At 33.3% G+C, this 16,353-nt stretch overlaps 1 protein-coding gene across 3 annotated transcripts; it reads right to left on the reverse strand.

Moving 5' to 3' along the window:
• Positions 1–2,996: 2,996 nt before the first annotated feature.
• LOC111707239 (uncharacterized) lies at positions 2,997–15,501 on the reverse strand. Of its 3 annotated transcripts, XM_023480301.1 has the most exons (20): positions 15,207–15,501; positions 14,872–14,980; positions 14,142–14,218; positions 10,953–11,018; positions 10,515–10,623; positions 10,130–10,248; positions 9,790–9,917; positions 8,658–8,807; positions 8,467–8,533; positions 8,206–8,275; positions 7,313–7,399; positions 6,727–6,828; positions 6,570–6,669; positions 6,425–6,499; positions 5,422–5,480; positions 5,281–5,351; positions 4,996–5,080; positions 4,512–4,612; positions 4,133–4,196; positions 2,997–3,796 (listed from the first exon to the last, which is right to left on the reverse strand). In XM_023480301.1, the coding sequence occupies exons 1-20, from the start codon at positions 15,222–15,224 to the stop codon at positions 3,717–3,719; spliced, it is 1,737 nt and encodes a 578-aa protein (XP_023336069.1). In that variant the 5' UTR covers positions 15,225–15,501; the 3' UTR covers positions 2,997–3,716. The 3 variants fall into 3 exon arrangements, with proteins under 3 accessions (XP_023336069.1, XP_023336071.1, XP_023336070.1); XM_023480303.1 differs by lacking the exons at positions 2,997–3,796; positions 4,133–4,196; positions 5,281–5,351 and having other exon boundaries at positions 4,520–4,612; XM_023480302.1 differs by lacking the exons at positions 2,997–3,796; positions 4,133–4,196; positions 4,512–4,612 and having other exon boundaries at positions 5,003–5,092.
• Positions 15,502–16,353: the final 852 nt, after the last annotated feature.

Genomic DNA, 16,353 nt, shown 5'->3' on the forward strand with positions numbered 1-16,353 from the left:
GCCATGTAGCTTTGAAATGTTCTTTACAAGGGCTACTAAATGTATTCCAACGCGAGGCGACACTTTCAGGTCGGCCCGGTACCATTTTATATAACTGCGTACAGTTAACATTATGTACAGTGTACGGCATTTTTATGTTTAATTTTCTGCTTGAAGTATATGATATGAAAGAGATAGGGGAGGGGGGAGGGGGGTAAGAATAGAAAAGTGGGAAGGGTAGTTTTGAATATTGAATTTATAACTATAGAATCTGTAAGTTAAATGATACGGAAGGAGCTTGGTATTTTTTACCCAGTAAAGTTTACAATGATCCTCCGCTCGGGAATTAGTTGCGGCATTTGAGAATGAAGAAGAGAATTTGCCACACCCCGTTGGGACACCACCCCCCGCCCCCGGTATTCAACCCCGTCCCCCTGGGGCTCCTCCCCCGGGAGGGGGGCGGAGGGTCCCGCCCCCTTTAAAGCGGATACACTGACAAATGTAACACATAAATTTATAATAATACACAGATACTTTAATATACACTACAGCATAGACAGATATTATACAATAGCGAATTCTTAAATTTTTCAGGGGTCGAGAGGGGGGGGGGGAACCCAACACGCCTCTGTGATATTTATTCCCCTTTAAAAAGGTTAAAGCCTTTTTTAAAGTTTTAAACAGCCAATTGATTTAAATCTTAGTCTACAGTACGACATATAAAACAGTGGAACAGAAATACGAATGTTTGACTCAGGTTTTACTTTACTTAGCAATGAACAAAGCAATTGTGCATTGCATGCAGACCCATTTTACTTAATAGCAATCCTGCAATCTAAGCATTGCATGTATAGGGTTGCATTAATAATAGTTTCATAATATTGTTCAAAAGTGGAAAAATACAAAAAAAATACTATATATGTCGTATATATTCTTTGCATTTACATTTCATATCAATAAAGTCTCCATATTATATATTACATCTATCCATCGATCTTACGTTATAGATAATAAACGTAAAACCATTATATAACATTAGAGTTAATGTATTATGATTATTGTTTGCTTTTTCAGGGGATTCTCCCATACTTACTTATTCAAGTTTTCATGGGTAATTCATTAGCATTTATCAACCATACTCATTAAACACATTCTGCATCAAGATCAGCCTCATAGCAGGAGATAGGACTATAATAGAAATAAAACATTGTCGGGTCTATCCTAGAGAACGCTTTTTGGACCACCCTTTCCCCCCTCCCAATCCTACCAGTTACAACTTATGTCAGGGGTAGGTTAGGTTAAGAAAAGTTCTGGGCCGAGCACTGCGTCTAGGACAGACTAGGAAGCTGAGCGCTGCGGCTAGGGCAGGCTAGGTGGCCGGGCGCTGCAGCCACATGTCCAACTAATCCATGGAAAACATACGAGATGTATGTACAAAAAATTGAAAGGAGAGGGGGGGGGTGCAGGTGCAGGAGCGTTCAAAAAGCGTACATTAGGAAATCATTATATTGTCATCAGAAAACTGGTGTATTGTTATAAGAACTATTTTGCTCATTCTTTATATAATGAAATGTCGCTCAGGATTTTTTTAATTTGTGATTGTGAGACTTAAATTACTAAACGCCAATTACAAAATTTTGCAGATTGCAGTTTTATTGCAATTTATTAAAAAAAGTGTAAGGATGATATTTTCCAAACAAAATTAAAACGTTTTAATATTTGCATATATATTGTATTAAATTATATTAAATTATATCCAACAATTTGTTTCAAAAAGTATATATTATATCAAATTATACCCAACAATTATCTTAAAAACAGCATGTAAAGGGAAACATGTAATTTTTTTATGAAATTCTATTTATTTCTTGCAGGGAAAAGGATAAATGAACATGATTTCGTGAAAAAAAAACTTTACAATTTTAGGATTTCATTATAATATTTTGCATTTGCGCCGCACCTCATTAAAGATACATCTTAAATAGATATATATATATATCTAAGCCCTCCCTTCCTCCCTACACCAAAAAATATCACAGTTGCAAAGTTCAGAAATGTGGGACACCCTGTAGTTCAGGAATGTATCCAGCTCATCATATCTCCCTCACTACATATATACGATATATACAATAATAATCTGCAATCAGATTACACAGGACTGATGTAACCCCACAATAACACCAATTATTGACCAGCTGTATCTCCGCCATTGTTGGTAATACACACTCACTAATGTTTAACATAACACATTGGTCATTCTCAGGCCCGGGAATATCTTTTTTAAAATGTTACTTTTTTAGGAATATTCATTGGTCTAATTTTCTCCCTACAATATGAAGATGTAAAAATGATTTTTTTTAGTAAAGAAATTCCAGGGCCCCAAATATTCCCAATCTTTGATGGAATATTAGTTTAGATTCGGTTGAATCTGTAATTTTCTATTCAAGCTTCAATCCCTTCCATACTCCATGAGTCAGAGGATTATTATTCCTCGGATAACATTATCATAAGGAAAACTTTACTTAAAAGTAAATCTGCAAGTGTATTAGAAAAAATATTTTCTTTAGAATCAGAAGAGGGGTCTGTCCTAGTGAACGATTTTTGGATCTAGGAATATACCCAGAAGAGAATGCATTTTGTCAGGAAAGTCTTAATATCATGAGTTGCAAACTGAACTTAATCATGGAGAAATTATTTTCTGTAGATTTTTAGAGAATACGCAAATCTTTCAAATCATTTAATTTTATAAGTTTATACATCAAAAACATTTCTAAGCGAATCTTTATTTAAGTAAAATAAATGTTAAAATAATAAATAAATAAATGCAACAAAAAAATATAACATTGTTAATACAAAATAATATAAATAAAGTAGATTAACTTAAATAAATAATTAATGACTTGTTTGATTATTAATTGTTAATTACAACACGTCAAACAAAAGTACATTAGATTGAACTCTTATGTTTTCAACTATACAACTTGTCACAAAAAAACTATTGATTTTTTTTTGTCTAACTTTACCGCAGATAAGTTTGCTTTTCATATACTTGTGCATAAAATACTTTAGAAGAGTTACAAAGTCACAAAGTCGTACCAGTGATTTCGCATAAATTTATCCTTCTCCTTCTGTCTGGTTAAAGTGATCAAATTAAAAGCATTTTGGATCAAAGTAAAAACACATTTAAACCAAATATCTAAATTTTATTTATTATGATTATCAACGTGGGTGGGGTCTCAGCAAATGTTGGGACCTGAAAAGTGCGAACCCCTTGGATTTCACTGATCCAGGGGGGCTGATCCCCCCTACCCCCCCCCCACTTTATACGCCCAAGAAATTAAGTTTCCATAGCTTCTTGCCTTTCATCATCTCCGACCTCAATACTAAGTTTGGTTTATAGCAAACAGATTGGATAGCACTTGTTTACATTTTACTATGACATATTAGGATAGTCAGGAACTTGTTTTATTGTTGACAAACAATAACGGTTCCTCATTATCAGGAACATTTTCATGATTCTTCGTCATTAGAAACGTGTTTACGGTTCGTCGTCGTCCGGAACGTTTTAACTATTACTCGTCGCCAGGAACGTATTCCTTATTCCTTGTCATCAGAATCGTTTTCACTATTCATCGTCATCAGAATCATTTTCACTATTCCTCGTCATCAGAATCATTTTCACTATTTCTCGTCATCAGAATCATTTTCACTATTCCACGTCATCAGAATCGTTTTCATTATTCCTCGTCATCGGGAAAGTTTTCTTGTTCGTTTCTAGCAGCTGTTTGTGCAATTCTAATTCTTTCCAGAACTGGACCTTAATCAAACTTCAGTTTTTACCATTTTTTTATCAAATAATTTAATTTCTTACAAGTAATCTTGAATGTAATGTGATTTCGGATAAAATCATGTACATTCTTGTAAAGACTAAAAATTACAATTTCAAGTCCCTAGTGTGAGGAAGGTTGAACATTAAAAAAATAAGAGCGAAGATCTTGCCAACAATTGTTTTTTGTTTTTTTAGTTTTCAGGAGTAAAGGGGTCGGACCCTATACTAAAACATATACTTCTAATATTAATGATGAGAGGTAAATATATAATATAAAATATTGGATTAAGAAAATACTTTTTTATATTCATTTGTTTTGTATACCTGTCAAAAGATTTAGCATACTCTGCCTCTCCTCCTGCTGGAGTCCAAGGAACCGCCGGAGAACCTAATCAAAGGAAAAAATAAAAAAAATTTTCGACCAAAACATTTTACAAAATGTTTAATGGGTGTGACTGAGCACTTAAGAGTTATGAATCTGTTGTATCTTAATCAGTGTATATAACTGCATAGTGTATTACTGTATATTCACAAAGGATGTATAATGTGTATACTAGGAATAAATTGAAGAAATAAATTAAGACATCCATTCACGAAGCCCGATCCATTTAAAAGAGGCAACAACAGTATCCTTGAAACCTTTGTTTTATCTAGGACCACACAGATATCCTTATTTTCTAGCTGAAACATTGAGTTATTTGACCTGATGGCTGCTAAGATCTAGATCTAGGTTCTGAGCATGCACAATTTGTCTGATTTCTCCAAGCTCAGCGCCGGTCACCCTACCCCAGGCCCCCAGATCACCTGGAATAAATATAGAACCACAGATTACAAAGATAGATTTTTAGTTGTCAATATAGGACGTCGCGTATTTGTTAATTTTTTTTACGTAATCTAATTGAATACAAAAACTTGATCGTTCAGAGTCAAATATAAATATTTTGTGTTGCGTAATAAAACTTTTATAAAATACGTATCAAATTACGTTAAGCTTCTCTGATGTCTGAACTTAGAATTAATGTAATACAAAAATCAGTGCAATCTTTAGAATTCATCATTAGAACTGTAAAGAGTGTAAATAACAACTTAAAAACATGATATAACACCTCGTTGGACCACATTAATCATGCAATTATTGTCATCATAACGAACCTTAATTATCTATAACTATGTTCATTTCTTTTTACCTAAAGATTTAAGATTTGGACACCCAGAGAGCAGAGCATGGACTGTAACTAAACTCAGATCTGGAGATCTTTCCACTTGCAACTCCTAAAACCAACCCTAAATTTGTATTCCCAAACTCTTGGCAAACTGATGGTGTAAAGCTTAGATATTTCAAACTTTGACTAATTGACTTTAGCAGAATTCGTAGTTTAATATATCAAGGTCTACGACATCAGATCTCGACGATCATAAAAAAGAGTTTGAGGAGAGTAAACAGTTCTTTAAAAGAATAAGTTTAAAGACACCTGAAGATTCTTTAAACATCCATTCTCTAAAGCCTGGAGAATAAGAGAGTCAGTGACATGAGTCGAACAGCCTGGATCAAGCAAAATTTAGAAATTTAAAGGGAGTGTTCACCATTTTAAGTTTCGCAAATGAAAATTTACCTAGATGAATTATTTTCAGATTTATCCCTGCTCTGAGAAGCCAAGCGGTGTATTCCTCCCTGAACCAGTCAGCATAAATAATTTTGGAAAAAATCAATATAAAAAACATTTACAAAAAAGTTCTGGCCGAAACTTATTAGCAAATATTGAAAGGGACAGATCGGCTATGTAAGGTAGTTAAACTGAGTATGCAGTGTTGTGGACAAATTCTTTAGGATTTTTTTAAGACATCTAAAACTTTTCCATGGTGTAAATTACTGAGTTTGAGTGCATAGTCGACGTTCAAAATCATGAATTTGGGTGGAAACGTTTTCAGAATCGTTTTTTTAGACTATAAAATAGCGACGACATAAATTAAAGTAAAAATTATACATTAAACTAATTAGATGGTTAGGAACTTAGGAACCTATTTCTCAAAAGAAATTTGTCAATAAATCAATGCTTGAATTATTTCGTTTTCATCATTAAATTGAATTCCTTACTTTCTTTGAATTTATTCGCAGATTTCTACAAATTTTTCAAAAGTCGTCTTTTCAATAAAAATTTCAGAAAATCTGCAGAAAATCTTTGTGAATAATGAGAAAATAGAAACCAATAATTGAACAAGAATACATATTTTCGATAATAAGAATAATTTTTATTTTCTCAACCTGTTCCTAAACAACTAATTGTAGAATTTTGTTTACATTTATTGTCGTCGTTATTTAATAATTAAAAAAAACAATTCTGAAAACGTATTCACCCAACAGTACGATTTTGAACGCCGACTTTGCGCTCAAACTCAGTATTTACAGATCTTTAAAAAGTTTTATAAGTCTCAAATGAATCGTAATGAATTTGTCCACAACACTGCATACTCAGTTTAACTACCTTACATAGCCGGTCTGTCCCTTTAAAGGTCATTTTCTTTTTCTAGATTGGTATATCCTATATTCACAACGGTGCCCTTGTAACCTATAAAATTCATGAAATAAGAAAAATATTATGCTATAATATAATGCTCCTTGTATTTGAAGTAAGCACCAGCTCCTTTAGTTTACAAACCTTCTCTACAACATGAACCCCACCAAACTGAGAACTAAAAAAAAAATTTAAAATTTATTAAAATTCCAAATTTTCCATCTCTCATTAAAGATGTAAAATCCAACCTGAAGTCACAGTTGTTGAAAACTATCCCATTAAGATTGTCACAGACCGAGAATATCGCTTTGAGACTGAAGATGTCTAAACCTTTCACAGATATTAATCCTGAAAATAGAAAATAATATTGAGATAAGAAAACATATTATTTTCCATTTATTTTACCAAGATTATGAAGACGACCTCCAACAGCTTGAATGAGTTTGTCCATCTCACTTGACGTCCAGTGACCTCCATGCAGTTGAAGGTCCGTCAAGTGTTTTAAATCTTTAAAAAGTATATTTTTAATTTGATTAAAGTAGGAGACCAACCCCGACACAATAGACCTTTTATGGTACTGTATGTACTGTACAGTGTACAGTACATTGCAGAACCTGAAATTTTTTATCATTTGTTTAGTTAATACATGAATGGTGGAATTTAGTATGAACTTACAATAGGGAGTAGGGATAAACCTGAATAAGGAGTAGGGATGGGTATTATAAATTTTGATAGATAGTAGGGATTGGAATTATGAACCTGAAAAAGGGAATAGGGATTGGTATTAATAATAACCGGAAAGAGGGAATAGGGGTGGGTATCATAACTCTGGATTAGGGAGTAGGGAATTACAGTCAAGACCTGCTTTGGAATTAAGTAGGTATGGGTATTACAATTAGGAATTGTTATAATGAACCTAAATTAGGGAGTAGGGATTATAGGGAGGGGCATTATAACCTTTTCATAGAGAGTAGAGATGGGCATTATAAACCTGAAATGGGAAGTAGGGATGGGCACGTATCTCTGTGATGAATGAATAACATTTTTTCAATCCTAGGACACATTCGAGACACAATTTCTAAATAAATAAGACCTAAAATTATCCTGTAAAAAGTAGTGAAAATATAAATATGAAATATATGATTTCAGATATTACAATTTTTCCGTTCATGGAAATTATAAATTTAAAGTAAAGTGAATCCCAGACATATGAATACAGAGCAAAAGTTTTATTATAATGTCGTTTTACATATATAAGCTCAATTATGCCGCGGAAAAATGAGTTTAATATTAATATATCAATTGCATCAATATTTCAGGGCTATATTAAAGTCATTTTTCCGCGGCATTTGATCTTAAATATGTAATACGACATTATAAAAAACTCTTGCTATGTATTTATATATCTGGGATTCACTGTATGTTGAAATAATGCTTTTTATTCCGATAACATTAAATTAAATTGACTTTTTCAAAATAAATACTTTTTGTGTTTGAAGTTCATATGATCATATAATTCATTAAAGCAACTGTATCAGACGGTATTTCAAGTGGTCAACCATTAAAACAAAGTGACATGTCCGATTCACAACGAAGAAAATGTCGTCATTATTCTGATTCAAACCGTGTTAACTTCTGACCTTCCTTCATTGTCTCTAGAGCATAATTCCCCCAGACACTTTTATAGGGAAATAAGAAATAGAGAAAAAGTATCTTATTTTAACCATTGTGAATCGGATATGCCACTCAAAAACGGAGAGTCACTAGAAATTACATGTACAGATTCTAACATGCATTTTAAATATTATAACAATAAATTTATTAAAATGCTGTCTATCAAGCTTTTAAAAAATCATCCAAATAAAGAAGATAAGTCAAGGTAACCTAGCTGCCATGTTTCATGAAAGTAGTAGGACTGTGAAGGCATGAACTCTCTAATATCAAACACTGGATCCTGAAATTTAAACCACTGAGATAAATCCTTAACTCATAAAAATCTCCGAAAAAACTCCCCCCCCCCCATCCCTATAATTTTTCAAAAGAAAAGGTGCACATATGGATTATGGGGTGAGTTTTGTCCGTCGATGAATTTTTCAGCCCCCCCCCCCCCTTCTAGATCCTTTAAGGAATAATTGTTATTAATACCTCCAATTCCTCCAAGTAGTCAATCCAACCAAGAGCATCACAAAGAAAGTCTGCCCGAGTTAAATGTCTACAAAGATAAAAATTCATTCTGATTCGGCCATTTTGTTTTCAGCTGTTACCACAGAGAAGAAAACAAAATGGCAGGTTTACCCGTTTTCTATGCATCTTTTTTTCTACTCTGTGGCTGTTACCTAAGTTTTGGGAGTCCCATGATTAGCCGAGCCTTGCTTTCATCGTTGATTTTTGTTCCGTAAATATTTAGTTCTACTAGATGGGAACACTGGAGTATAACAGGAACACTATCAGAGCAAATCCTCTTACTGTTCTCAACATCAAGTACCCTAAATATTTAGTTCTGTAATTGTTGGGAACACTGGAGTATAACAGGAACACTATCAGAGCAAATTCACAACATAAAGTACCCTAAATATTTAGTTTTTATAGTTGGGAACACTGTAGTATAACAGGAACACTATCAGAGAAAATCTAATTACTATTCTCAATATGTTTAGACATAAAGTACCTATAGAGTATAGACAGAGTTACTTATTCAATAGAAAAATTAGACACAATGTTTTAAAGCAATTGATTCTTTCCCACAAACTAAAATTTTCCCATCCATAAATCTTTGCAACCTGATGGTATAAACCTTTAATATTTCAAGCTTTGATTATTTGATCTAAAGACAGAATTGAAAGTTTGAAATATCTTACATTAATTAAATACAATGATTATTGAGTGAGTGGAATAATGCAACTCTGTGAATTTGTATTGGTTACGCTCTAAGGGTATGTTTTTAACCATTTTCTCATTAATGTAACAGATAGAAAAAAAATTAGTAGCGATCAAGTTCGAATTGTATTTGATATCAGCCTATAGTGTAGTACCAGGTTGAGATAATCTATCTGAGTGTTTTACTTATAGAGTTTAGATAATTACCTGAGTTATGTACCAGAGTTTAGATAATCTACCTGAGTGATATACCAGAGTTTAGATAATATACCTGAGTGTTGTACCAGAGTTTAGATAATCTACCTGAGTGATGTACCAGAGTTTAGATAATCTACCTGAGTGTTGTACCAGAGTTTAGATAATATACCTGAGTGCTGTACCAGAGTTTAGATAATATACCTGAGTGTTGTACCAGAGTTTAAATAATATACCTGAGTGTTGTACCAGAGTTTAGATAATATACCTGAGTGTTGTACCAGAGTTTAGATAATCTACCTGAGCATTGTACCAGAGTTTAGATAATATACCTGAGTGTTGTACCAGAATTTAGATAATATACCTGAGTGATGTACCAGAGTTTAAATAATATACCTGAGTGTTGTACCAGAGTTTAGAACTACTGCTGATAAAATGTCCATTGTACAATCCTTCTTCAGAGAAAAGATTTGAAGCTGCTTAAGCTCGCTGATGCTACAGGATAAATGTAGTGCAGCAGCTCCCTGATCAGTGAAAAAATAATTAAATGGACTGGAGAGGTTTTTCTCAGTAACATGTTCTATTCTCAATGGTATCCATCAAAACTTTAGTTTGATCAAGGATAAGGAGATATTATTGTTTTCCGAGCAAAAAATTAAGTTATGTGAATTGACCATTCTTGAAATCTTGTCTACAGTCCTTTAATTTACAGAAAAATTGTTTGTTTTAATTTTCCCTTTATAGGGATCCATCCCCCGGAGGATCCTGGTCCAATGATAAGTGTTGAAAGGTTGAGAAACTGTGGAATAAGTTCAAGTATTCTAGATCTCATGGTCCGCGGAACATCGCCAAAATCTGAAAAGTATTTTTATAAAAGAACTGATTACTCTAAACTCTATGCATACTCTAATTTTCTAATCATTTGATAGAGCAAAAAGTGCAAGTTTGAAATATTAAACTTGTTGCAAAATTAAAGGGATTGGAAAATTAGAGTTTTAGGCAAGTAATCAGTTCTTTACTTTGGAAAATTGGTTCAAGCCTAGAATATGAATAATAATGCTCTATAGATACTTGGTTTTGGTCGGAGATTTTCAAAATATATTTGGAATTTTTTTTTTTACCTAGTTTATTTAGCTTCGGCCATTTGAGAACATCTGTGAATTTAGAGACTGCTTCTAGTACTTTAGAGTACTGGGTGTGATCTTTATCAGGTCGCCAACTTTTCCTTACCTTAAAGGGACTGTAAAAGAGAAGTTTTCTTTAAAGGGCTTGTTCCCAAAAAGGTTTAAAGAAAGACGATTTTTTAATTGGATTGTTGATCAAATTTGGTTTGAACAAAGAAGTTATTGTAAAAGAATTATTCATCAAATAGGTTGAATAAATAAACCTTTGTTGTTAGTCATATATGTTTTTCTTTCGCCTTCTCAATTGATTGCAAATCTCAAAAAATCAAACAAATCATGAAAAATTTGAAGATGTTAGTGGTGAAGAAATTGGACTAATAAAGAAAAAAAATTAAGATAAAAATTCTTCTAAATGAAAAGAAAAAAATTTGAAACCTGGAGAAAGCCATCCTCCATCCCCTTCATAACAAGCTTAAACACCTCTTCCCTGTCAGTCCAGATCTATGAAGAAGAGAAAAGAAATTAAATTTTCCCTCAAACTAATTTTTAAAATTCAGCTATACCCTTTTAACCTTTACTGAAATGCCAAGGGACTACGACCTCGGGTTAAAAATATATTGAAATAAAAAAATTAGAGTTTGAGGGAAAACTTAATCAATTTCAAACTATTGTCTCTGTTTAATCAAACAGTATATGAATTTTAAATATCAAAGGTTAACGCCAGCAGATTGCAAGGATATGGGAATTAGGAAATTTTAGTTTGTGTGAAAACTCAATTCCTTTGGTTTAAAGAAAACAATATATTGCTGTCAAGAATTTTTTTTAAAAATTGAGTATTTCATTAATCAAAGCAAAATAAAGTGGGTTAAAAAACATTGGCATGTTTAACTTGAACTATTTTGGTTAAACGAAATTATTTATGCTTCCCATCATCATAAAAACAAAAATGACAGACCACACTTTGGAAATCCCAGTAAAAAGGGTATATTTAAGAGTATTGCTTCAAAATTTAATTGTAATTTCAAGTAACCAGATTTATTGTTAGAGAGTTAGATGTTCTATTCACAACGGTGCCATTAAAACCTTTGTTGTTGTTCGAGCATGCTCCTCTGTCATCTATGTAAATTAAGGTCACATTGAAATAAAACAAGAGATTATACGAGGGAGGGAAGGCCAAGCGGCCATGAACCCCGTGGAAAAGTCTCCGAAACCCTGCAGAAACAGTCTCCGAACCCCGTGGAAAATCTCCAAACCCTGCAAGGAGCAAAAAATGTGTTATTCTGGGGGAAATCGCATTATTTTTAAATTTTTTTCAACATATGGCACAGGATAAAACAAAAGTATTACTAATAAATGCAATTTTGATCTTATTCACGGCCCTAGTATATGTTTATTTTGTATTCCTTTTTTAAGCTTAAACTTTAAAATGGACCTACGCTACAACGCACAATGTTTTTAGTATTTCAATGATATTTTTCATGAAAATGCAATAACATGTTTTAACGTAGTCCACCACTTTTTTATTCCCGTCATCAAAGGGCATTTACTCCATAATATCATTTTTTACTGTCTCCCCTTTAAAAGTGACCTACGCTGTAATTATTATATCTACACACGCAAGAAACATAAATATTGAATAAGAATGACATTTTGCATTTGCAAGTTTTACCACCTTTAAATTTTTTTGTATCATCGTAAAGTTATTTTTAATTAAAAGTATATAATCTTTTTCTGCATTTCTAACGATTATCTAGTTTCTCGTCTTCATTCTATTTTGAAATAAAGGGGGGGGGGCAAGAAACGTATTTCCTAGGGGGCTGAATTTTTCATGCGAGCTGAAAATTATGTATGTTACATGCATTTTTTGGTTTTGAACGGATCTGAGCAAAAGTGCACTCGAGCCCTTTTTGTGAAAATTTACGACTTTTTTTACAGTAAATCAATTTTAACTTCATTAATTGCACTTGAACATTTATCCTGATACTCTTGAAAAAATATGCGCTCAAAAAATTCACCCCCAAAGCCTTAAATGTCCGTGCACGAGCAATAAAAGAAAATATCTTTGAATACTTATTTGCTAAGTTTGGCCTAAAAGTAGCATAAGATACATCAAACTATAGCAAAATTGGGACAGGAACTCATTTCCGTGGTCAAAATAAACATTGGAGCCTTCTGACCAGCGCTCTAGTAGCCAGCAGTTTTTTGAGCGCATTTTTTTTTTAAGAGTATCAGGATAAATGTTCAAGTGGAATTAATGAATTCAAGATTGATTTACTGTGGAAAAAGTCGTATTTTTGACAAAAAGCGCGCGTGCACTTTTGCTCAGATCCGTTCAAAACCAAAAAGTGCATGTAATATACATAATTTTATGCTCGCATGCAAAAAATCAGCCTCCAAGGACACTGCTAAGTTGTGTTTAAACACTGCTTAAATTTCCCGGAGAGTAATACGTTTCGTGCTCCTGCCCTGGCACCCCCCCCCCCCTTTTGTTAAGGTTCATTTAAATAACAAATTTTATTTTATAAAGCAGGTATCGAAATATTCGAAGACGGACCAATTAAGAATGTAAGTACAGGGTTACCCACTAAAGATGAAACTTAGGAGACGTTAAGAATTTATTAGAATATTTTTCAAAAATTTATGGTATCTTTTTTTTGCCAAATAATTGCAATAACTTGAAAACATAATTAAAGCAAAAGCCAAAGTTAAAACTTAGATCGTCAGTTTTGAAAAGCTCATGGTCTTAGCTATAGTCTCATCCCTTAGACGTTTTAGAAGTCTTGTGTTTTTTAATAATCCTAAAAACTTGCGAAAATACTCATTTCAATTTGCTCCAGTTATTTTGCTAACAATCCTATGGATTATATTTACCAACTTGGAACATTTAATTACTGAACAAAGTTAACTAAATGAAGATTATTCCACAATGAAGACACACGCCGAATTAGGCCTTCTAACATCAACAAGTAGTCACTTAGTAATAAACAAGTTAATTAGTAAAACCATTAGTTGGAAAAGAATGCTTACTTTAAAAAGCTATTAAATTCACAACTTTATTAGTGGGAAGCAATGTAAAATGAATGACTTTAATGAAGGGTATAAAACAAGGTGAAAGCTGAAAGGTATGTAATGAAGCCTTTATTAGATTGAGTTTGTAAATCCCAGAAATGCAATGAGTGGAAAATGCAAATCAAACCCAATTAAAACCAATAATTTGATATACATCATGATAATTTTCTAGGTTGGGGGTAAAAAAATTTCTAGGGTGGGGTAAAAAAATTTCGGCGCGCTTCGCCCCCCCTACAGAATCCTTATATCCGCCCCTGGTAATAAACATAATTCTATGAATAGTGTCATACTTGAGATCCACCTTTTTTACGGGAATACAACATTTGGAGACAAAGACAATTAAAATAATAATGAAAATTATTTCTTTAACTTGATTATTACATTTATTGAGTCCATATGTCGAGAAGATTGGAAAATTATTGCTAATTTACAAGTAATATTTATATTTGATAACGTTTTTTTCAAAAAACCTCCTCCACGGGGTTCGGAGACTTTCCACGGGGTTTGGAGACCATTCCACAGGGTTCGGAGATTTTCCACGGGGTTCATACTCACCACATGTTGAAGAATGTACTCTCTGAACTTAATGATGTAATTGTCCACAATTTTATCAGAACTGACCTCAAAGTCCCCTGAATGTACACTTAATAATTTCTTTTCACAAAACTCAAAAACTTCTGTTTACCTTTACCTACGGAACCTCATCTATATTTGTAAAGACCCTGTATACCTGTAAAGACCCTGCTTACCTGTAAAGACCCTGTATACCTGTAAAGACCCTGTATACCTGTAAAGACCCTGTATACCTTTAAAGTGTATACCTGTAAAGAGCCTGTATACCTGTAAAGCCACTGTAAACCTGTAAAGACCCTGTATACCTGTAAAGTGTATACCTGTAAAGACACTGTATGACTGTAAAGACCCTGTTTACCTGTAAAGACCCTGTATACCTGTAAAGACCCTGTATACTTTTAAAGACCCTGTATACCTGTAAAGACCCTGCATACCTGTAAAGACCCTATTTACCTGTAAAGACCCTGCATACCTGTAAAGACCCTGTATACCTGTAAAGACCCTGTATACCTGTAAAGACCCTGTATACCTGTAAAGACCCTGTTTACCTGTAAAGACTCTGTATACCTGTAAAGTGTATACCTGTAAAGACCTTGTATACCTGTAAAGACCCTGTATACCTGTAAAGACCCTGTATACCTGTAAAGACCCATACCTGTAAAGACCTTGTATACCTGTAAAGACCCTGTATACCTGTAAAGACCTTGTATACCTGTAAAGACTCTGTACCAGGAGCTCTGTGTAGCATGTGCTGCTCTCACAATATTCTCTTTGACTAGTTTGGGGACAGCATGGAGAGAACAGGATCGTAAACTTAGAACCTATATCATCAAATCAGAAAACCCCCTATATCTTTGTAATTTATTTGTAAATTTTTAAATACAAAACATGTTGGAAATTACCAAAAGATAGATCAGGAAGGCTCAGTTTATTTGGCAAAGTTTAAATTCCCTGTAAAACATGTAACTTTTTACATTAAAAATGAAAATTGTAGTTCTTGTTATAAAACATTATTTTCAAATTGTCTTATTTTAAACCATCTCTAACCTGTCTATGTTTCACCATCTCGTCTAGCGTGCAGTTAGAACACGAAAATAATAACTTGATTTTGAAAATAAGGTGCGGATAGAGAGGTCTAGGATACTTTTAGCAGATATTAGATATTAGAGCAAAATTTCAAAAATGCCTGTTGATAATTTCTACTGTTAACAGCTCTATTTAGATTCGAGTTTCCAAGTAATATAATGAAAATTATTGTTATGATCACATCAGCTGTTTTGCCTTAACTTGTCGGTACGGTCAGCTTAACAGCTTCCCGGTATAGTCAGATGAAAAAGCTTGACTAGCAGTGTACGGTGAACTGAGATGGCTAGTCTAGCAGGTAAGAAGGCTGGACGAGCCGGTTCGGTCAGCTGAGCAGGCTGGGCTAGTCGGTACGGTCAAATATGTTAAATATTGAAGATGCGCATTTATGATTTTTGAATATTTGATATCTTGCCAAATGATAAACAGAAACTAATGAGTTTATAACAGGGGTTTCCCATTTTTTAAATAATTAAATTGGGCCGACAATTACAATTCAATTTTGCTTTTTATTTCATGAACAAAGTTTACTTTGAGGAACAACTTTTTCTTTAAATTAAATGATCACAGTCTTCATAGTCGTTGAATCTGTTTATAGTACACCCCTGCTGTATTTTAAACTTTAGATTCTGCTAATCAAATAACGAAAGTTTAATTTACGTTTACACTTTTTGCAGGTAAACCATTCGCTTTATAACAAAATCAAATATACTATAAGACTATAAGACTATAAGACTATAGATGCCGTTTTACTGTTTCACAGTTTTACATTGTACAAGCTGTTCATTGTACAAAGTGCAGTGTATTGAAATTAGAGGATTTGTTTAAATAAATTATCTATGAAGGTTGAATTAATGAATTGATGAATTAAACCCTGTTTCCTTGCCTTCCATTTCAAGGAGTCTCATTCTCTCCAACCTGAGGGATAAAGCTAGAATTAATTCCCGTGAAATTTTGATTCTTTTGGTGACAATGTGACCATTTTAGACCGGGAGGCGGGGGGGGGGGGGGTTAAAACTAAACCCCAAGGCTGATTTAGTTTTTAATGAATGAATGAATGAGATGTGAAACCATTTTCGAGCTTGTTTTAGCATCTGGTCAAATGCTAATC

This window comes from Eurytemora carolleeae, unplaced genomic scaffold (assembly GCF_000591075.1).
Source record: "Eurytemora carolleeae unplaced genomic scaffold, Eaff_2.0 scaffold785, whole genome shotgun sequence".
Lineage (NCBI taxonomy): Eukaryota > Metazoa > Arthropoda > Copepoda > Calanoida > Temoridae > Eurytemora > Eurytemora carolleeae.

Coding starts and splice junctions, on each gene's coding strand:
- LOC111707239 (XM_023480301.1), bottom strand. Junction 6,670..6,726: donor AGGTCGTCTTCATAATCTTG/GTAAAATAAATG, acceptor TTCTATTTTCAG/GATTAATATCTGTGAAAGGT. Junction 4,197..4,511: donor TAGATCTTAGCAGCCATCAG/GTCAAATAACTC, acceptor TCCTTTGATTAG/GTTCTCCGGCGGTTCCTTGG.